Source organism: Meriones unguiculatus, chromosome X (assembly GCF_030254825.1).
Source record: "Meriones unguiculatus strain TT.TT164.6M chromosome X, Bangor_MerUng_6.1, whole genome shotgun sequence".
In the NCBI taxonomy this organism is placed as follows: domain Eukaryota; kingdom Metazoa; phylum Chordata; class Mammalia; order Rodentia; family Muridae; genus Meriones; species Meriones unguiculatus.
Window position 1 is genome coordinate 94,772,339 of NC_083369.1, and position 24,106 is coordinate 94,796,444.

A 24,106-nucleotide genomic window follows, 5' to 3' on the forward strand; every position below is an offset into this window, starting at 1 on the left:
TCCTGGTACTTACTCTGTAAACCAGGCTGGCCTCAACTTACAGAAATCCACCTGCCTCTGTCTCTCAAGGGCTGGGATTAAAGGCCGCCACCACCCAGAACCAAAGCCAGTAGTGCCCTAACAAAATTCTGGATTATCTCCCCTTTGCATCCTCCTCCTTTGTAGAGTTGGAGCTTGTGATAGACTTTAGTTTGTACTAACAGATTTAACATAGATATTGTCAACAGTTTGCATTCCTTTTTAAAAACACCTACCTAAGCCGAGTGTGGTGGCATATACTTTTTTACTCCTGGGATTTGGGAAGCAGAAGCAGGAGGATGTCTGTGAGTTCAAGGTCAGCCTGGTCTACAAACAAAGTTCGGAACAGCAGGGACTGTTACACTGAGAAACCCTATCTCTAAAGACCAAAAACCAAACCAAGCCAAACCAACAAAAAGCCAACAACAACAAAACACCTATTTTCCTTCTATAGCTTTAGCTACTGCTCATCACACCATACAGCATTATGAGCTAATATATTTTAGCTGTTATCTCAGGAGACAAACTAACATGTGCTGTATTATTTACATAGTATCTCTCAACTCCTAGAATGGCTCTCAGATTTCGTAATTATTCACATCAAGGCAAAACAAACAAACAAACAAAAAAACAAACAAACAAAAAAAAACCCAAAAACCCACTAAAATGTATATAATGGAAATCCAGAAACTTGTTTCTGTTCTCTCATTCACAATACCTAGACTAGGGCTTCTTGGTTATTGCAATATTGCTATTTCTGACTGTCTAATTCTTTATCGTGGAGGGCTACCTGGGGCTTCCATGGCCTCAACCTAGTAGGTACCAGTCTGACCCCTAGTTAACGATAATGAGAAATATTTCTAAACATGGCCTTATATACCTTAAAGGGCAAAATTGCCTCGCCTCCACGTTTTAACTACTGACATAGAAATTAAAAAGTTAAGAGTTTGAAAAAATTTTACCATGTGCCAAAAAAATTAAGTACGTATATATTTAAAAAGTCTGGTAAGTTGCATTAAAAAAATGCGGTATCTCAATGTTCTCAATTTAAAGCTTTCAACACATCTTTTTTTCTTCAACATGCAGATTTTTGCTTTGCTGTTTTCTTCCTCGATAGCCCACGGCAGTCTAGAACTTGCAGCAATCTTCACGACTTTTGCTGACTGAGGTTTGAAATTATTGGCGGGAACCAAACCACCACCAGACAACATGCAGCTGTTAATAACTAGGAAAAAAAAGAGGAAAGACGAGGACAAGGGTGAAGCACCGGGGTCTGGCAGGCAGCGCGAGACACTCTGTGGCAGATGTGTGCAGATATGGCTGTTGGCAGCTGCTGTCCTGACGCAGTTTCAGGAACAGGGTTCAGGTACCCACTGGGTCCCTCCAGGGCAGCCAACGAAGCGGAGGGCCAGCAGGGTTTAGGTCAGGCAGCAGCAGGATCCATGCAAGCCGCTGCTCTCGGAGGAGGCGGCGGCTGTAGAGATAAGCGGACCCAAAGAGAGGAGGGCAGGTGAGGAAGTGGGTGGGAGGAACCGGAAGGTCCCAGGCCTGGGGGGTGAGGGGGAAGTGGCCTCCAGGAACTTGAGGAACTGGGGCAGGAAAGGCCCGCTTCTCCAGGGCTGGGGATTTAGATCAGTGGTAGGGCGCTTGCCTAGGAAGCCTAAGGGGAGAGAAGTAGACAAAAATCCAGCAGCAACAACAACAAAAACCTAGGTAAGGTAAGTGGTATACAAAACCGGGCAGAGGCGGTGCATGCCTCTTATTACCAGCGCGCGCTAAAGGCTCGGGAAGCAGAGGCACGCGGATCTCCAAGGCCAGCCTGCTCTACAGAGCAATTCCAAGACCACTACGGCTACAGAGAGGCCTTGAGAAACCATGGTGATGGTGGTGATGGTGGTGGCGGGGGGCGGCGGGGGCGGTGGGGGTGGGGGTGGGGGTACTAACTACCAAGAAAAACCTATAGCACATGCAGCTAAATAGATGGAAAAGAGCCGAAATTTTTAAAGAAAATAATCAAATATGCATTATCTTTCTAGCATCTGTGTGGATATATAGGGCCACTTCCACAATTTCCGAAACTTTCTAAAATTTGGTGGAAAAATCAAGACTTGAGCTATAGGCAACAGGCTATTTATTATTTATTCCATAGAGTGTATAAATCAGTAATCCCAGCTACCCAAGCCTGAGGGAGAGGGATCTTAAAATTCAAGGTCAGCCTGAGCAGCATTCACAAAGACCCTGTATCCATTAAAAAAAAAAAAAATAATCCAAAAAAAAAAAAAAAGCGGTGAATGTAGCATAGTGGTAGAGAAAAAAAAGCATTGAAAAAGAAGTTATTCCATCCAAAAATGTATTACAAGAATATGGTTATAATGCCAGCACAAGAGAGGCAATTCCTGCACTAGGGAGGTAGAGGCATGAGAATGCAAGGCAATGTAGAAAGGAACTTGTGACAAATGACCCAGGTATGTGTGGATCAAAGTCCAAAAAAAAACAAACAAAAAAAAAAAAACTGAAATGGCAATATTTGGAACTATTTTGTAGATTTCTCTTCCACTTACAGCTTTGGTAGATGGACAGATTCTGCTCCATAGGGGGCTTTCTCCATCCATGTTAAAAGTTGAGGATTGTTTAGAAGTCACATGAAGACCCAGTGTGTAACGTTACAGTCAAATCCAGACAATCATAGTAGATGGGGCATTTCACCAAGCAGTATTTAGATAAGCCAGTTCTGAAACATTTAACCCTACTACCAGTATTGTCACACTCGTTATTCATGCTTGACTCCTTAAAATAGATACTGTGGATGCCAAATCAGAATGCAGTTATTGTTTTCACCCAGTTACTGGCATTGTTCTGGTAACAGGTTGCTACCATAGATGACATTTTAAAATATTTCTTTTTAAAAATTTATTTTGTAAGTGTATGCACATACATGCCATGGCATGTGTGTCAAAGTCAGAGGACAACTTGCACAAGTTAGTTCTCTCCGTCTATCATATGGATCCTAGGAATTAAACTAGGACAGACAGAGCTTGGCAGCAGATATCTTTATCCACAGAGTCATCTCTTGAGTTTGGTCCAGCACCTTGTGGAGAGCCTTATGCCATCTGGCATATCCCAAACTACTTTCCTGTAAATTCCTCCTAGAAAAAAACCTTTCATTGTATGTAGATATGTAGTTAGATTTTAATATGTAATATGTAAGGCTGGACAGAGGAACATACACACACATACACAAAGAGAAACACCCACACAATACACATATACATGGGGGAGGCAAGTATACGGTTCTCAGTAAATTGTGATGTGCCTTGGCATTAATACTAATGATAAATGCTTAGTATGAATTAAGACTGAATTTGAGTGCATCATGTTATAGATAGCTCAATCTATAGCTGTAGGAACCAGTTTACTCTGGACTGTCCAAAACAAACTTTTAAAAATTTAACAGCTTTGACCCTTTTTTAGTTATTTGGAAATTTTAGTTATCGTGTTTACTTGGCACAAATTAATAAAACTAGAGCTTTATGCTTAAAGAAAACTCTACACACTGACTTCCACTTAATTCATTCAACTTTATTTTGCTGAAAGGTATAAGAAGAAACTGACGATGTGACTCTTCTTGGGCATTGCCATAACAAATTTCCCTTCAGTTAAACTAAACAAAATAACCGTTGTATGTTATCTAGATACTTCTGCACATATGTATGTTTTCTTTTTTCTTTTCTTTTCTTTTCTTTTGACACGGAATCTTAGGCAGGCCAGACTGAGTTTATGCTCAGTGTGTCGACAAAGATAATCTTAACTTTTACTCTCAGGTCAGCATAGTGGTAGGTGACAGCAGAAGGATCAGTTTAAGGCCATCCCTCAGCTACACAGCAAGTTTGAATCCACTTTGTGATATGAGTCTCTGTCTAAAAAGAAAAAAAGACACAGAACTATTCCTTTCCGCTTGTCTCAGCCTAGTAAGTGCAAGGACTATAAACATGCACCACCCACATTCAACTTAGGCATCTGTCATGCTATTTGGTGTACTAATAAAATGTTTGCCAAGTATCGTCCCAGTTCTTCAGGGAAATGAGGTTGAGCAGCACAATACCATGTTTTGTTAGGTTGGAACTGAGGGTGTAGCTCAGTTGGTAGAAATCTTGTGTAGCCTGCAGGAGGCCTCACATTCAATCCCTGGTGTCACCCTCAAGCCAGTTTTGCATACTATATATCTTTTATTGCTACCACAATGACTCAGATGACTATATTTTAGATAATTATAGAAACGGCATATGCTACCTGAGCATAATGGCTCCTGTCTATAATCCATGGACCTAGGAAGCTGAGTGAGGAGGATCATCTTGTTCAGTACTAGTCTGGGCTACAGAGTGAGAATCTGTCTCTGTTGCCCTAAAAAAGAAAGAAGAAATTGACAATGTTGGATAAATGACCTTCAACTTGACCATCCTTAGTTCTCACTACACAAGTCATCCTTGGGGAAGCTCTAAATCAGACAATTCAGATGGACATTTTGAGTTTGAGACCATATATGCAGACACATCTTCTTTTCACAGTAGGTAGATTTTTTTTTCCCGTCAAATCCATCTGGTTACAAAATAAAATCACAGAACCTACATATTTCCAAGTGAGAACTAAGGTAAGTGTTAAGACTTCTCAATTTAAGCTCTGAACTATAGCAGACCTTTGAAAGTGCATCCCATGTCATTTTTAGTTTTTGTTGCTAGTGTTAGATTTTTGAGACAGGGTAAACTTTGGTCACGCCAATGATTGCACAAGTAGAAAAAATAAAACCAGATCCCTCTAGAGGAATCTGATAAACCTATTACCGTAAGATATGCAAGAACCAAGCACCAGAAGCTGAAGAGAGATGGCTCAGCAGTTAAGGGCACTGGTTACTCTACCAGAGAGGCCCAGTTCAATTCCCAGCAACTACATGGCATTTCACAACTCCAGCCGACGCCTTCTTCTGTCCTTCAAGGGCACTGCATACACATACAGTGCACAAACATTCATGCAGGTGAAACAAGCATATGCAAAAAAGATCTTAAAGTAATATTTAAAAGAATAAGAACAGAGGGAACTATTTCATGAACAAAGAGGGTTAACCTTATGTGAATACTTGCAAAAACTTCTTGAAGTTTAATTTAAATAGCTCCTCCTGAGTGATTTTTCTCTAGTATTGAACAACCTGAAGATACTCGTCTAAAGTCCTCTAGGGCACATGTATGTCAGCTTTGTTCTGAGGCAAGCTTACAGACATCACAAACCATCTGAAAGCGGGGAGGTTAGTGAAGGAGCTGAGAGCAAAAGCAGCATCCACGTGTGACTGGTGGAAAAGAGGAAAGGGTTTATAGAGGTTGCGCGTGTAGAGCGAACACATTTTCAGCCAAGAGAAGAGAATGTGCTCAAATGGAAAGCTTGGAAGGCTCAACTCATACTCTTCCTTTATATTAAAACACCTAGGGCTAAATTCTTAAAAGAAGACGTTCTCAAAATCAAATGTGTAACAACAGCTGCCTAATTAGATCAGTACATGATTTTAATTTAGTAAATCATAAAGATACATATTATTTTTTTTTGCCTTCGTTTTTAAACATCCTACCACAACAATAGCATTCACTGGGAAATATCTTTAAATTTATCTATCTTTATAGTTCCTCTTTCGGTTTTAAATATAGAAGGGAAAAGACAGAATTAAAGACTTAAGTGTTATTATGAAATGAAGTTAACAAAAAAAAAAACAAGAAAGAGAGAGAGAGAGAAAGAAAGAAGAGAAAGAAAGAAATGCATCTTTCCTAGGCAGGACACTAGAGCGTTCGCTTGAGTTCAAGTAGAAAGGTCACTGGAACATACGAAGCTCATCAGGCATGCCCCAAGCCCTGGGGTTCCATCCCCTGGATTAGAGAAGATGAACCTGAAAGCTCTCAGAAAAATGCTGACAAGGTACTTCTAAAGACTGTGTAAACTGTGAAGACTAAGAACAAAACACATTATTATAATCTACTTATCTGTGGTGGCCAAATAGAATTTGTTGTTAATATTTTGATCTCTATTTTAAGCAAAGCAATCCACACCTTGAACTTCTCTTCCTACCTCCATCTGAGTACTGAGATTAGAGACATGTACCAAACCTGGTTTATAAGTTGCTGAGGATCAATACAGGGCCTCATGTATCTCAAGAAAATATACTAGCAAGTGAACTATATCCACAGCGCCCCTTTTCCAGGTGTTATTAATTTTTAATGTACAAAATAATGAGGTTCATTATGATATCTCCTTATCATTATACATTTCTTATATTCACCTTTCCACCTATTAGCTATACTTATAAGCACTACATGGTTCTTTATCCTCTGTCCATTTCAAACTAAACCCTATGCCCATCTTTGGTTTGCCCTCTTGGGTTTTGACAGTGTTCGGGGCTAGGAAAGGACCTCACTATCTAACTCAGGCAGGAAGCAGACTCACGACTGCTCTCCTGCCTCCATATCCTTAAGTGCTGGATTATGGATGTATACCACCAGTCAGCACCCATCTCCATTTGTTTGCACGGTTCTGTTCAATTAATTACCACCTCCACTCAGTTACCACCACTGAGATGGTAACTTTGTATCACCTCTGTCCAAATCTGTTTTCCTGAGCTTGAGACACATCTGTGTTTCCTCAAAGGATCTGAAGGCCCCTCAATCTTAGCAAAATCCTTTCATATTATAGCGTCGTCGTTTACTTCATAAACCACCACCTATCATTTGCCTAGGTCAAAATTAATAAACATCATTCCTACCTCACCTGTACCTCCAAAATCAATGTAATCACCAACCCTTGACTATTTCATCACCTATGTCTTTGCAGGAACCCACCCTAGTCCAAGCTAGCAACAATCATAATAACATGAACCACTTCAGGAACTGGTTTTGCTACTCATTCTCTCTTATTCTGCATATTGCATTCAGGTTCAATTTCCAGGAAAAAACTTACCTATTAATGTCAGTTTGTACTTAAAATCATCTAATGGCTTTTTGTTTGTTTGTTTGTTTGAGACAGTGTTTCTCTGTGTAGCCTTGGCTATTCTGGAATCACTTTGTAGACCAGGCTGGCCTGAAACTCACAGCCATCCACCTGCTTCTGCCTCCAAGGCAGATGAAAGGCTTGTGCCACTACGGCCAGCTTCTAATGATTTCTTTTTATGTGCTGTTTTTGCTTCTTGAAATGAGCATCACACTACGAAGTCCAAACTGGTCTTGATCTTCTGGCCTCAGCCTCCTGAATAGCTGAGGGTGTAGGAATTTGCTCTGGTGTCCAGTTTCTGACAGTTTCTTAATGTCATCCGGATAAGGTCTACATTGCTAACAACACAAAAACTCTATAGGTTCTAATCCTTTCAGCTTACACCTTGCATGTTCAACTCTCATTAGCTCCCCCACCTTGCTGGACATTCAGGCCCAGCATGCTGAGCATTCTCTTACGTCCAACCCTTCCTATTAGCAGTTGCCTCCTCTGCTTAGAACCTTCTACTATAAGCCCTTGCTTCTAGCTATTCTTATCAACTGGCACTTTCTCGGGAATTTCCATCTTGACTTCTGAACTAGCCCACATCTCTGTGCTAAGTGAGCCCAAAGACTCCTGGAGGGTCTTACAAAAATCAAGCCTGAAACAGTTACCTTCAGTAAATTATCTGTTTAACAATTGAAAGAGAAGAAGAAGAATGATGCCCTACAATGCTAGGTAGCTGGATTGCCACACAGTAGGGTAAAGAGAACATCGCCTAGACCTCAGCAATTCTACATAGAAATCCATCACCTACACAAAGCTGTGGGCTCTCTTTTATTCCATTTCGCAGGAGAAAAACTGTTCTCCGGTGTGACCACAAGGTGTGACAACAAATCAGACACAACATAGAGCACGAGCTTACTTTAATAAGCGAATTGCATGGCTGAAGCCATCACCTTCCACTTGCACTCCCTGATGTGGAATCTCCAGGTTGGACAACTGGAAAGAGAGAAAGCACAGTAGTGTTAAACTCAAAAGAAGCCAGCTTTTCTCTGCATGTCATCTATTTTTATCCCATCTGTAATCAGGCCAGTCTTTGCCAAAGTGACAATACATCAGGCATGAGCAATGTTCTTATTATTAGACTTCCTTGGAAACTATAGTAAAGCAAGTACAAGTCAAAGGTACTTTAGACTTTAGCTTGAAAGAAAATCTCCACAGTAAGGAAATCTTCAAAAATCAAGAGATGAACCCCCCCCTTTTTTTTTCTATAAGCTAAAAGTAATCTAGAATCAGTTCAAGTAGTTCAAAATGAAGCAACTACAAAACTAAGACTGGTTTTATTTGTGATTCTATTGTTTGATCAAAATGAAACTTAAGTCAGGCAAATATAGAGATAGGGGCTGAAACTTATTTGATGAAGCTGGAAGATAGGAAGGCTTGCCAGAAGGTCCTCTAATGGAGCGAAGAAAGACTTGACCTCAAGTAAATAAGACAAGTCTTCCATGACAGGATGTTTACATACCCTGTTCTAACAATGATTTAAATATCTCTCTAACCCTACTTTGAGAATCAGGAAGAACAGTTTAAAAAGTTAGCAAATAGACAAAACAAAGTGAGGAACAGCTCAAAAGATGACTTGCTATCAGTAGAGAGACAAATACTGCCAGTAAGATTACATGTAGTTATTCACAGCTTAGGGTACATTATTATAAGCAGAAAAGGAGGTTGTATTTTAATGTATCTACCAACTTGAATGAGAAATTGTAATTAAGTTTTTAAGAGCTTGACTGAATTCAAGAAAGTACTGTAGGAAGTTTCCATGTGTGCATCATGTATAGATCACAGGAGAAGGACAAAGACATCTGTGCAGGTTATCGGTCGGTCCCAAGTGTACCTGCCAAAACCATACATTTCTGCAAATTCTCCCCTTTGCACAGTGAAGAGGATAGCAATGCACTGTACTGCCCCAAAATCATGTATGACTCTCTTCCCAGCACCAAGGTAGTAACTCAGTAATACTCCCATAAGCAATTCAAATGATAAGATCAAAGGGGAAGAATGTGGATCAGGTACTTTCACACATACATGCAGGCAAAACACCAATGCACATAAAAAAATAATATAATAATGAAAGAAAGAAATGGAGGTTGCAGTAGACACAATGGCATATAACTATAATCCTAGCATAGGAGAGTAAAAACAGAACATAAGGAATTTAAGTTTATCCTTATCCACATATGAAGTTCAAGGCCAGGCTAGGCCACCAGAGACCCTTTTTGAAAAAACAGAGTTGTTACTTCCCTTTCCATTCACATTTGAGGATCATGGTAGATATCACAACACCATATGCTTTTCTTAAGGATTTATTTATACTTATTTAATATACATTGTTGTTTTGCCTACATGCGTGTCTGTGTCAAGGTGTCAGACCCCCTGGAGTTACAAGCAGTTGTGAGCTAGTGGGTGCTGGGAACTTAGCCTGGGTCCTCTGGAAGAACAGTCAAAGCTGTCAACTGCTGAACCATCCCCCCCAGCTCCTACAACACCGTGTTCATGAAAGACATTGATTCTGCATCAGCCAAGTGCTTCTTCCATAACCAAGATAACACTTAGTTTACTATTTTTCTGATTTACTTCTCAGAAAGGGGTCCAGCATTATTAGTACTCAAGCAACAAACATTACCAATTCAACACAGAGCCATGCTTTATTAAGTAGCTATCAATAGTGACAATTTTGGAATTTAAAAACACAGAACTATTGTAAGAATGTGTTTTCGTTTGAATCCCAGGTTTAGGCTCCTTCGGTCTTCTGCAGCAGCTGACTATGGTTTACCTCGTGCACTGGGAGAAGCATGGTTTGGCCAGCAGCAGGTAATTCCTATGATTGTGTGATGTTTGGAATTCTGAGAACTTTTCAGATGGTACATAAATGTGAGTTCCCCCCGAGAGGCGGGGTCAATGTTTGTTGGTCATTTAAGGAAGTTAGTTTTGGTTTGTTAATACCCATGTTCAAAACAGAAATGAAAGAAGTCAGATTCGGGCATTTTCAAAATTCCTCTCTCCTCTCCTATCTAGTGTTCGATGGTGAAACCAGGAGGATAAAGGGTGGGGAAAAAAAACCCACAAAGTAACAAAGACCAGCTACAGCCATCTCTAGTGAGACCTACATAATGTTCTTACTATGATGGAGAAGAAAAGTGTGCACTTTCTTTAATTGGGAAAATTGCAATTTCCATTAATCTAAGGAGGTGATGGAATGAGACACAAAAGAGCTTGTGTGAACCTGGAACTACTTTTCCTGCTAAAGCCATGCAACTTAACTTAATACTTGAAAATTCCCAACTTACCTCCAATCGAAGTCCTACAAATGGCATGTTGGTGTCACACATAGCAACAAAGTGAGCTAGAACTTTATTGAAGGCACACATTTCTCCTAATCGTTTGGCTTTCTTGCATTCTACCGGACATGGGTCATCAGACAACTAGAAAATAATTTTTTTAATGTGTAAAAAGATATATGTGATTACAGTTCACTAAGGCAATGGAAGCACTACAACAAAGCTTGACACCAAGACAAAAAATGTGATGTCTCAACAAAAGGGTACTAAACCAATCTTAACCCAGGCACAAGTAACTTGCTTTTGGCCAAATATGAAAGTACACTTCTGTAATTCTAGTACTCAGGGAAGCAAAAGCAAAAGGATTTTGAGTTTGAGGCCAGCCAGGGCTACAAAGAAAGGCAACATGACAAAAAAAAAAAAAAAAATCTATCTCAAAAACAAACAAACAAGGGCTGGGAATATCACTCGGTGCAGAGTGTTTGCCTAGAGTACACAAAGCCCTGGTTCGATTTCTACTCTCGCCTACTCTCAAAAAAGGAAGAATCCTTTAAAAAAATGTGTATAACTTTTTCACTGCTGTTCTGTAAAAATTAAAAAAAAAATCTATAATTTTTTCCTGTTTAAAAATAATGAAACCAAATGGGCTCAGTGGCACATACCTGCAATCCCAGCACTCAAGGAAGCAGAGACAGGCAGATCTCTGTGAGTTCAAGGCCAGCCTGGTCTATAAAGTGAGTACAGGACAGCCAAGGCTACACAGAGAAACCCTGTCTCAAAAAACCAAAATAATAATAATATAGTAATAATGATGATGATAATAATAATAATAAAAATAAAATGGGAAGGGGTTACAAAAACATTAGTACTAATAAATTCTGTGCTAACTTCTCTGTGATCATACCTACCTTGTGCTTGGTACCAGTTCTGTTCTGTTTGCCAGTTTTTGTATAGGAAATCAAGTCCTGGATATTGTCCTTGAATTGCTGTAGCAGTAGTGCCATGACAGGGCTGTCCTCACGGTCTGCAGCACTCACAGACATGAAGTAATACTTGTACGATAGCTGTGTAGGCTTGTTGGGGACCTCAAGCATTTCCACCACCTAAAATGGCCCAAATCAGAAAGAAATGAGATCCAGTAGAATAAGAACCACTGTACGTTTTCCATCTTACAACGAGTTTGTAAACACTAAACACAAGAAATTATTTAATTCAATTACTGACATTATATACTGAGGTGGACTGGGTCTTCTAGAATGGTATCTATTTTAAACTGCCCTTTTGCCTGCCTTGCCGGGGAAAACACTCTAAAATTCCATTTATTAGCCAAGAAAAAAATAGAAAAGGAAAAAAAAAAAAAAACCCTGACAATTTTCTCTCACCGGCAAACAAGTGAAAATGAATTCTCATTTTGTTATTGAGAAACTAGCCTTGGGGCCTAGAAAGAAGGCTCAGAAGTTGACAAACTAGCCTTGCATTGCTTCTTCCTGCCTCCACCAACCAAACTGCCACCACACCCAGCTAAACCCTGGGTGTGGAACTGAAAAATGCGGTCCGCTGGCGGTTGTCCATCATGAATGAGCAGCAGTTCTTCAGTAGACTTAAGCATGCCATAGCTGTCCTAAGTGACTAAGAGGACCATCAAGGAGGCAGAACCTGTCTTTATTTTTGTGAGGAAGAAATAAGGACATAAAAAAAAATGCATTTCTTGTCCTAGGTCACACAGTGTCTTTGTTCTTTTTCCCTAGAAATCCAGCTGCTTTTATCCACTATGTCAAGATCTACCTTAAAAAAAAAAAAAAAAGAACAAACAGAAACAGAGCATGAGGCATGAGGACACTTTGGTGGCATGGTAAATATATATCCTTAGTGAGATAGAAGTTACAGCTATATTCATTTACCAAAATCTATACTGAACAGGAATTAAAAAAAATTTGAGGCAGGCCTGGTGGGTCAGGTCTTTAATCCCGAGTATTTAGGAGGCTAGGGCATAGAGTTTACAAGTTTAAGGCCTGGGGCTGGGAAGTTAACTCAGAGGTTAAGAACTCTGGCTGCTCTTCAAAATGATCAGAATTCAAGTCACAGGACTCACAGGGCAGCTCACAACCACATACATATAACTCCAGTTGGAAGGGATCAGACTTCCTCTTCTGGCATCTATAGACACATAATATACAAACATACATGCAAGAAACTATCAAAATTAAAACACACACACACACAGCTGGGCATGGGATGAGGAGTGGGGGCACACCTGTAATCTCAGCACGCAGGAGACAGGCAGGAGGACCTCTGTGATTTCCAGGACAGCAAAGGCTACACAAAAAAACCCTAGCCCAAACAGCAAAAACAAACAAACAACCAACCCCACACACATACAAACACACTCAAATTCAAAGCCTGCATTGCTATAGCAATGCATTCAAAGTTAACTTGCACTAGGTAGTGAAACCTGGTCTCAAAACAAAACAAACCAGGGAATTCTAAGGTGATCAATTATAGTAATCTTTTCCTATTCTTTGGTTTTTGTTTTGTTTTTGTTTTTCTAGTCCAGTTTCTCAGTGTAGCCCTGGCTCTCCTGGAATTTGCTATGTAGACCAGGCTGGCCTAAACCTCAGAGATCCCAGAGCTCTGCCTGCCTCCACCTCCCAAGCGCTAAGATTAAAGGCATGTGGCACTGCCACTTGGCTCCTATCCTATTCTTAATGGCCATGGTTGTAGTAACTTTTCTGCTTCATGAATATAGCATCCCTAAGTAATAACCCTAAAGGAAGGAGAGTAACCTATATTCAGATTTGAACTAAACCATTAAAACAATTTTTTGTTTTACTACTAAGACATGGACACTAAACGCTGGCTATTCACTGATGCCAAATAAAGCCTGAAACTTAAATAGTATGTACCTACTTTAATTTTATTTTTGGTGTGGCTGAGTGCAAAGGTCTATGTATGTTCATAGGTTGGTTATTCACTGTCACTTCACATGTAACTCAGGCAACTCAGCAAGAACTGAAATCATAGCTCTTAACTACATGTCAAATCTATTTCCACACCTGGGGTTAAAATTTATAAAATGATAGCGCCATGTCAGTAATAGATGCATTAATCTATTAACTCAATATATCAGTGGAACCGGGTATCACTTTGAGACAGTATGTTTAAAAGGTGTATCTGAAAACCTTAAAAAGTCATTTTTATTCCTTTCAACCAGAAACCTTGAATTATAATTTTCAAACTTTTAGATTTTCATTGAAAATATGTCTTTGTTATACAAAGAAACTTCTTTAAGTGTGAGAATATATTTATAGTAAATTCATAAAAATAATTCTGACCAAAAAAATAATTCTAACTAATTCAAAGATCTCAAAAACAAAAAAAAAAACAACTGAAAAATGAAAACATATCTCAAAAAATCTAGGAAGAATGAAAATATAAAAAGGAAGAATCTACTGTACACAAAAAGGTACAAGCCATCGACAAAATAGAGTATGTGTTCAATGAAGAAATAGAAAAAAAAAGCTACTTTAATCAGTCTGTGTTCATGCAAATTCATGTTCACCTAAAATCAATCAAGTTTGCCTTGACATCCAACACCCCCAAATCTTCAGAACAGTTAGTTAGTTGCACTTAATTTTTTTGTATCTAACCAAAGACATGCTTAATTACAATCAGAAACTAAGCCTTCCTTGTCTAGTATGAACACAGCTTCCCCAACAAGCTAGGCCTCACAATGGCAGAGGCACAAGAGTGAGAGATAGAGGCTGCCCTGTATTTCCCAGCAGAGCCTTGACTTCTTTTCTTCTTTCAGTTGTACTACTGGGTTGAAAAATCCCTACATGAAGGTCAGACACTAAGTAAAATTCATTTTCAAGTGAAATTAGACAAGAAGGCTTTCTGTATACATCCAGAATTTCTGAAATTGAACAATCCCAATCATGCTCCGCATACTTACAATGTAGTATTGTGGAAGACGGGTGAGTTTAATAAACAGCTTATTCTTAGAAAGGTTTCCAATGGGATGCGTTGAATAGTTGGAAAGCTGCAATGTTTCAGTGGTTATTGTAGGCAGATGTTTTATAGATTGTTTGCAACGCTGTTGTCCAAGCCAAAACCTTAATTCAAAAGATAATCCACACAATAAAATTATAACTTCTCTGGGTAACAGTATGCCACTGATTTATAAATTTTAAAGAGCACTAAATAACTGAAAGAGCCAGACAGTGGTAGCAGACAACTTTAATTCTAGCTCTCAGGGGCAAATGGACTTTGTGAGTGTGGGCCAACCTGGTCTACATAGTGAGTTCCAAGAGAGCCAAGGCTACACATAGAAACCCTGTCTTTAAAAAAAAAATGCAATAGTGCTGGAGAGATGGCTCAGGTTAAGAGTACTGGCTCCTCTTCCAGAGGTCCTGAGTTCAATTCCCAGCAACCACATGGTGGCTCACAACCATTTATATAATATCTGGTGCCCTTTTCTGGCATGCAAGCAGAACACTGTATACGTATTAAATAAATCTTTAAAAAAATACATATTTAAAAAATGGAATAACTGATATTTAGTCAATGGACACATGACCAAATCAATGAGTCATTTCTCCAGTTTTATATTTGGCTGCTAGTTCTATTTCTATAGTGAGAAATTTAAATTGCACTGTGAATGATTTGATTATTTGGGAGGAAAATGTACTGTAAGCCTAAGGCAGGAGCTTAAGTTTAGCATAGGGAATGGCAGACTCTTGATGCTTAAAGACAGCCCAAAGAAAATTCAACAACTTCATAAAAAACCTAAAGTGATATGGCACAGTTGTGGTGCACACCTGTAATCCCAGCACTCAGGAGAGGTAGAGGAAGGTAGATCTCTGTGAGTTCGAGGCCAGCCTGGTCTACAAAGTGAGCACCCAGGACAGCCTGGGTTACATACAGAGAAACTAAAACAAAAACAAAACAAAAAGCCTATAAAGTGGAAAGAACACACCAACTGTCCAGTGCCAGAAAGTCAGGGCTGAAAATATACCTACATGTCAACAGTATGCGGACACCACTGGTTATATTTTGGAATACAAATGTATATACATATGTGCATACAACATCAATTGGAAAAAAAAAAGAGGCCAGGAATTGGAAGAAGAGTAGGGAGGGATAAATGGTAGGGTTTGGAGGGAGATATAATCTGAAAAAAGTAAAATAAAAAAAATAAAGTATTCATAAAACAAGCAAGAATAAAACATTATTTCTTTCTCATTGCTGTAGACATCAACCTCACTTTTTATAAAAAAATATATGTAAAGTGTCTGGCATTAATTGCCCTCTTTCCTCCCTCCTTTTAAGTCAAACACTGAATTTTACTTTGATGAGGTGGCTATAGAACTCCTCTCAGACGTTGTATGTGACCATCCTTGTAGCTAGGATAAAATATAATTAACTATGTGAAAAAGAACTAAAGCACTGGTTCAGATTCTTTTATTTTTTAAGATTTACTTAGTATTTATACGGTGTTCTGCCTGCACACCAGAAGAGGGCACCAGATCTCATTATAGATGGTTGTGAGCCACCATGTGGTTGCTGCGAATTGAACTCAGGACCGCTGGAAGAGCAGCCAGTGCTCCTAACCTCTGAGCCATCTCTCCAGCCCTCAGATTCCTACTGATGCACAATGAGCTAAGGTACAACACAAAAAGATGCACTTTCACAGCAGTGCTAACGTGCCCAAACTATTGAGAGCATACTCAATCCATTTACTACATAGGGTGTTGGTCAGTTTGAGGAAAAGTGTTCTTTGCACCAACTACGTTATAGAAATATGGTGTGTTAGCCACATGCACTGAAACTGTGCCAGAATATGCTACATCTTCAGGGTAGTTTGCCAGCAACCCCAAAAGTGAAACGGAGGGGTTGTTTTGGTTTTTTTTTTTTTTTTTTTTTTTTTTTGTTAGTTGGCTTTGCTTTTGTTTTTAAGACATGCTCTGACTATGTAGCCTGGTGAGCCTACAACTCACTATATAGATCAGACTGGCCTCACACTCACAGATCTGCCTATCTCTGCCTCCAGAGTCCTGGAAATCTTTCTTTTTTTTTTTTTTTAATCACTAAAACACATCTAACACTTAATCATAACTTTAAAGAATCAATTGAAGATAAACTTTAAAAATGTATCATCATTTGTTTCATTGTTGGCAACAGGTGCAAATGGATATCCATTCTGATCCAATTACTTTTGAGACTATTATGTCTACTAATGGTGCTACAAGAGAAAGATAAACCGTTAACATACACACTCTCCTCCCAACCCCTCTCAGATTAGTTTTATCAGCACACCTACATGAAGCACAAGCCAAGACAAGCTCACTACTATAGCAAACATCCTAAACCAGGCACGGTGGCACACACCCTTAATCCCAGCACGAGGGAGGCAAAGGCAGGTGGATCACCCTGGCCTACAAAGCAAGTTCCAGGAAACCAGGACTATTACACAAAGAAACCCTGTCTCAAAACCAAAACAAAACATGTAAATATTAATATACAAGGTAGTCTTTTAAAGTGTATGTGGAATCACTAGTTCTTTTACTCTTTTTTGGTCTCTGGGACAGTCTAACTATGCATCCCATCACAATCCCCCTAGCTCAACTTCCTCACGGCTGGGACAAGAGGCATATACCCATATGCCTAACTTATTATTTCACCCTTGACATTTTCTTATGAATCTATGCACCAAAAATTGGATGTAAGCTTTATAGGAATCCTATAAACATTTTGAATGAAAATTGTGCAGCTTCTATAATGATTTCCTAGGGTATGTTTGATTTTTTTCAAAATTAAAATATATGTTACTTTAAGTCTGTTGACTAACAAAAGTTGAGGTTTATATTTTATATGTGGTTGTTTGAGGGGTTTTTTGTTGAATTTGGTTTGGTATTTTGAGGATCAGGGCCTTCACTATGTACCTCTGGCTGACCTAGAACTCACTATGGAGACCAGCATGAACTCAGCAGTCTTCCTGCCTCTGCTAAGTACTGGGATTAGAGACATGTGCCACCATGCCTGGCTGTTTCTTTTATTAGAATTTTTTTTCCATAATACAAAAATACCCCGTGAAGCAGATGCTCAGTATCATTAACCGTTAGGGCAAAATATACTAAGATTGCCATATCTACTCGTACCAAAGCCAAGAGGCAAGTGTAAAAAAAAAACAAAAAAGCAAATACAAAAACCCTCATACATTGAATTAAATGGCAAAGTGGCATAGCTACTTTGGAAAGCAATTTGGGAATATCTTTCAAAAGCCAAACATAATTCTCTACCTCAGCAATTCCACTGTTAAATTTTGGCCAAAGAAAAATGCAAATGTTAATTCACACAACAGCCAAGAAGTGGTAACAACCCCACTTACTACAGAATAAAGAAAATGTGGTCCATCCATTAAGTGGAATATAATTCAAGCATAAAGATAGTGAGACATGCCACAGCATAAACCTTGAAAATATAAGTGGAAGCCGGGAGTGGTGGTGCACGTCTGTAATCCCAGCAGTAGGGGAGGCAGAAGTAGGCTTATCTTTGTGAGTTTGAGGCCAGCCTGGTCTACAACGTGAGTCCAGGATAGCCAAGGCTACACAGAGAAACCCTGTTGTGATAAAAAAAAAAAAAAAGAAAAAGAAAAGGAAGGAAGGAAGGAAGGAAGGAAGGAAGGAAGGAAGGAAGGAAGGAAAGGAAGAACAAGTGAAAGATGCCATTTATATGAAAAGTTCTAAAAAACAAAATTGGAGAAATAGATTTGTAATCACCTGGGACTAGCAATGATGATTAACCATACATGGGCAATAGAAAGATACTAAATGTTCTACAGCTAGACCGTGGAGACAGTTGTCAAACGTGGGAAATTTACTACTAACCGACTGTATGCTTAAAGCGGTGTATGCTTGAAGCAAACTACACTTCATTCATTCTTTTATTTGTTTGTTTGTTCATGAGGCAGGGTTTGTCTGTGCAGCCTTGGCTGTCCTGAACTCATTTTGTAGACCATGAACCTTTGTGGCCTCAAACTCACAGAGATCCACCTGCCTCTGCCTTCCTGAGGCTGGGCTTAAGACCATAGTGTTTTTGTTTTGTTTTTTTAAAGCTACAAAACTAGAAGTGGCAAAAAAAAAAAAAAAAAAAAAAAAAGAGGAAGATTCTGGAACAACACCTTCATAACACATCAAGTGAACAACAATATTCCCCTTCTCTCTATGTACCTCTGCTTGACCATATATATACTTGTAGTACTCATGGCAATCCTCCTGCCTCAACATCCTAAGCACTGAGGTTAAAGGTTATGGGTATGCCACAATGCTTGGCTTGTCAAATTGACTTTTTATCTCTGGAACTGGTTTTAATTCCTTGAATCTTATATAATATTTTAAAGACTCTGAGTTAGACATGGTGGCACATTTCTATAATGTCAGTACTTGAGAGGTAGAGGAAGGGGGGATCACGAGTTCAAAGCTTGTCTCAGCTACATAAGTCTGAGGTAGGCCTGTTGTGAGACCCTATCTCAAAAATAGAAATAAATGAATAATAAGAATAGTTTGTTAAGAGTTACCATAATGGTTCCTCAGTACAGCCAGAATGGTAATGAAAGCCCAGATAATTATCTCTGGTTCTGTTAACCGGGTGATTTTGAAAGAAACTAAATGACACTGTAGGAGTGTCTGCTGAGAATTAATATCACAAAGATTCTGAGTAAGAACAAATAGGATTCTATCAGAGGACATGGTACAAATAATCATTAAGTAGTTTGTGACATGCTTGTTCTAGAGAAAATATGGGGAGGAATGAAAGTTTAATGTCATGCCCTTCTGACCAACATTGGATCTAAAGGGGAATTGGATATGTGGACTGGATCCTGGATATAATCCAAGGCAATTTAAGAGTTCAAGGTACCAAAGGTGCTCAGATTTCATGGTGGAGAAGAAAATAAATACTGTCAAAAGAGGCTTCCCTTTCAGCCTTGAGCTAAATTAAGTAAGCTTACTTAAGTTGCTGAATCCACGGGATGATCCGCTTCATGTCATCATTCACACATTTTTCCATGTCCTCCAGAGTGGCCTGGTCTACAGAATAAAGAACCCATTAATTCACTGTTTACAAGACAAACAAAGTCTTTATCTAGGTAGCCAAATTTGAAGTAACAATTATTTTTTAGGCAGAAAACCAGTTGAGTAAGAAAATAAACTAAATTCATCAGGAACTATCAATCAACTCCCTTTACCTCCTTCACACATAACTGGCAAGAATAAGTAGCAAATGCAAAAACAGTTCTTTGCCTGCATTTTGAAGAGTTAAATAGCATTTCCAAATTAAATTACTAGACTTAGAACCTTAATAGGAAAAAAAAAAAAAAACAACCCACAGCCTATTGAAATGTTAGTTTTTACAGCATACAAATGATAGAGCATAAACAAGACCTGTTCTCTAAAATGACAGCCTTACAAAACACCAGTATAAAGTTTAATGGCAGTAAAAAATATTAATAAGTAGAACACTAAGCAAAAAAGGAAGGCACAAAATTATCTCAATGAACTGGATCAAAATCTAGAAAAAAATAGACAAAAATAAAAAGCCATTGTGGTATACTATGCCATGTCCTGCCTCCCAATTCAAACACTGAGTCCTTATCTCCATTGCAATGCTGATAAAAGGCCGACTTTGTGAGGAAGCCTAGTGCAAAAGGGATCTTGAAGAGAGGGGCACCTACCTCTACAGCAGTTCTCAACCTGAGTGGCAACCCCTTTGGGGGTCAAAGGACCCTTTTATAGGACTTGCATATCAGATATGCCTCTTGGACCTAGCCGAAGTGTAGTGAGCTGACCAACACCACAGCCACTGCTGAGGCCTGGGCTTACTTGCAACATGTCTGACTTGATGTATGCAATCTGCCCTTTGTCAACTGGTATATGAGGGAAGAGACAAAAAAAAAAAAGGAAAGTTTTCTGAAGCCTATTAGGACATTGCTACCCCAGAGAAGAATTGAGTTGAAGGATATGATGCGGGAAAGGATGAAGAGTAGTAACAAGATGATGTAATTTCAGTGCTTCCTTGGGATAGCATATGTCTGCTGATATGTGGAACTAACTATTATATACTTGAGCAACAAATAAAAAGTGATGTTTTCATTTTAAACGTTGGGGGGACACTTTAAAAAAACAAACCATTGCTTTATGCCATTTACCTATCACAAATATGTAATTCAAAGTCTTATTTCCCTGAACTGCAAATATGTTTTAAAAATCTACCTTTCAGCAGGTATGGTAGGTATATGACTTTAACCACAACTTGGAGATAGAAACAGTGTTATCTCTATGAATTCAAGGCCTGCCAGGTCTATATAGCAAGTTCCAGGCCAGCCAATCTATATACCCTGTCCCCAAAAAAATTTTTAAATAAATATAAGTTAAATTTACCTTTATAGCCAAATGACAGAATCAGAAAATCCCTTATTGTAATCAATTTATTTTGTTTAATACTAATTTCAAATGGAAAATATAGAAAACATTGACCAGTCATAGAAAATACTTTTGATCCTAAGTAAACATATATCATTTGAAACTGCCAGTTTTGCTTTGTTTTTTGAGACAAGGTTTTGCTATGTAGCCTTGGCTGTCTTGGAACTAGCTTTGTGGCCTCAAAAGAGAGCAAACTTTAGGACTAAGAATGTAGTTCAGTTCAAACACTTGCCTAGAAATCAAATTTTCATTTCTACTGAGTTAAAGCCAGAGAAAATTCTTCTAGGGCTCCATATCCCAAGTTATTATATAGTTTTATTGTCATGAGTATGTTCTCTAGACACAAAGGACGTTAGCAATTCCTTGTAGTCATGTCTATATCAATTATTAGTGATAAAATAAGAAAAAAACCTCCTGAACAGATAATCTAAAAACCAACAGCCATCAATATTATTATTATTACATAAAACAATTTCTGATACCAAAAAAATCTAAAAACCACCAGCCATTAATGTTATTATTTTTACATAATAAACAGCTTAACTTCTGATAGAAAAAAAAAAATCAAATCAGACCAAGTTCCAAGGAAGAGATGACAGTTCATTATTCTTTCCACACTCATTTTCAATGCTGCACAATGCCCCTTCCTACACATTATAGTAGATAGCTTTTGTTTTGCTTTCTTAAAAATATTTTTCCTTGGCCAGAGAGATGGCTTAGGGGCTAAGAGCACTTGTTGCTTTTGTAGAGGATCCAGGTTTAATTCCCCGGACCCACATGGTGGTTCACAGCTACCTGTAACTCTAGTTCCAGGATATATGATACCCTCTTCTGACCTATTTGGTACTGAGCACATACATAAGTGCAGGCAAAACACACACACACACACACACAAATTCTTACATTGAGTGACTACCATTTAGTCATACTTAGTACGCTTACTTACCAAGTCCATAAAGCATCAATTGGAACATCCCAGAATGCAAATCTACAAAAATGTGCAGGCACTCTGAATTACCACAGGGCTCCAAGATGGGAACAACAAGAGCTGGAAGTGCAGTTTCTATGGAAGCTAAACAGTTGAGAATTAAAAATTATTTTTCTTTCTTAGTATTTTCTCAAAATAAATTTTCAATAAGTAGAAATAAAGGGAAGTCTGAATATAAAAGAAAAGACATGATTTTACAAAGTCTGGAGCTGAGTCACAGTGTCAGTAGTAGCTGAAAAGGAAAAATGACATTTTCTGGTTGATTCACAAAAGGTGTGTGTGTATGTGTGTTGTGTTGTGTATGAAAGAAAAAGAGAGGGAAAAAATCTGAAATCCAATTTCAAAAACGGGTTACTCCATCTAATAAAAGACCAATCCCAATTAAGTGAGTTACTTCCACTCAATAGGTCAGAGTTATGCTTTTTCTTTTTTCAGACAGGATTTTTTGGTGTAGTCCAGGCTGACCTTGAAGTCAGAGATCTACTTGCCTCTACCTCCCAAAAGTGCTGGAATTAAAGGTGTGTGCTAGCAAGGGCCAGCTAAGATTTTCTTAATTAGTTTAAAAGTCTCAAGAAAAAAAACAGTACACCAATTTATAGCCCACTAAGATTTTCAATGTAATTTTTCTTTTCTTTTCTTTTAAAAAGGGTTTTTTTTTTCCCCTGATAGCAAAAGCTCATGTTTTTCAAGAAACACTTAAGAACTACTCAGCATTATTACATGGGAATTTTTTTTTCTCATTTGTATGCCTCATTTTCAAGTCCTGGATGAGGATGTAGACAATTCCTATAATTAAACCTCTAAAGCTGACGATATATTTAGTCTAGCAGTTTGGTGGTATTTCCACAAGGCCCTATGAATTTGTCCTTTAATCCCTCAAGCAGTCATAATGAAACTTAGGAGGGCAAAGCACTTAAAGCAATTAGTACCACTGAGAGCGGGGATTGAAAAAGAAAGGTCCTGTGGCCCCCTGCAAAAAGAATTTGTAGCTATCCTACAATGAATATGCCCAGTCTCATCTAGCTGAGCAGAACAAGGCCTGGTTATGGCATGAGTGAGAAAAGCACATCATTTACATTCACTTTTGTTTTAAGAGAGGATCTACCCTGTAGGCACCCACTATGCAGGCCAGGTTGGCCTACCTGTCAGCAATCCTGCTACAGCCTCCCAAGGGAAGCTGTTATAAAGGGTGAGCCACCATTCCTTTAGGGATCACAGAAACGGCCCGCCACCCGCTATGAATTTGCAGTATTTAAAATGGGGAAGACACCACTGGTACTAACTAGAGAAACAAAATTAAAAAGTAAAAAACTGAAGCAGACTAAAAAAAAAAAATCTGTTAACAGTGTTTTCTAACTCAACACCAGCGCAACAAATTAAACCAGTAGTGTCTTGCTGAACATATTATATTATGCATTATACTAAGTCTTTACATTTTGAAGCAGGGTTGCCGACGCCGTGTGTGTGTTTATGTGGCACTGGGAATCTTAAAACATGTTCTGCCTAAGTCTATACTCTACTAGCGAGCCACATCATCTGATAGGAGTTACTGATTTGTAAAAACATTTCTATATAGTTAAAATTTGTGAAAGGCTACAAAGCAATATAAAGCAAAATTTAAAGCAAAATTTAAAGCAAAATCATTTTAAACTATAAAATAAAGTACAACTGGCAGTTGGGACAACAATTATAATTTTGATCTAATTATCAAATTTGAATAATCATGTACAGATAGGCATCAAAAAATAGCTTTGATACTTATTTTTTTAATACACTCACTCTATGGCCACCACTTGGTGGGTCTAGCTGGTTGATTGGTTTTGTTTGTGAGAAAATGAAGAGAAATATGAAAGTAAGCACAATTAAGAATGGTCATTTGAAAAAAAAAAAAAAAAAAAAAAGAATGGTCATTTGTAATATGCTGCTTCCACCTAACAATGCCAATTCAGGTCTAGTGGGTGGAGACTTCAGACCTCACTGAGAACTGGCCATGTCATAACACCCTGCCTTGTGCTGTTTTGGTCTTCTCACACCTGGTTTCCTGAGGCAACTCCCCCCCACCCAAGGAAAACATACAGAAACTATACTTTTCTGTTATTCCAAAGCCCAGCAGGTATGCCTTCCCTGAGGCCTTTCTTGAAATTCTCCAATCTCTAAATCACTCACTTCAGGCTATTCCAGTTAGGAATTGGGAGAAAAGCAACAGACTGAGAGCAACAGAACTAAGAGATTCTAAGAACGGACTACAGTTCTATAGGCCAGGCACAAGCAACTTTAAT

At 38.6% G+C, this 24,106-nt stretch overlaps 1 protein-coding gene across 2 annotated transcripts in view; it reads right to left on the minus strand.

The window, feature by feature from the left end:
* Window positions 1-24,106, minus strand: part of Med14 (mediator complex subunit 14) — an 87,187-nt gene that overhangs the window by 29,497 nt on the left and 33,584 nt on the right. For both annotated transcript variants that reach the window (XM_021660899.2, XM_021660896.2), the window contains exons 11-16: window positions 21,786-21,911; window positions 19,369-19,447; window positions 14,314-14,473; window positions 11,270-11,464; window positions 10,371-10,505; window positions 7,943-8,019 (exon numbers count right to left, since the gene is read on the minus strand). In XM_021660899.2, coding sequence (XP_021516574.1) covers window positions 7,943-8,019; window positions 10,371-10,505; window positions 11,270-11,464; window positions 14,314-14,473; window positions 19,369-19,447; window positions 21,786-21,911 — 772 coding nt within the window. The remainder of the gene's footprint in view (window positions 1-7,942; window positions 8,020-10,370; window positions 10,506-11,269; window positions 11,465-14,313; window positions 14,474-19,368; window positions 19,448-21,785; window positions 21,912-24,106) is intronic.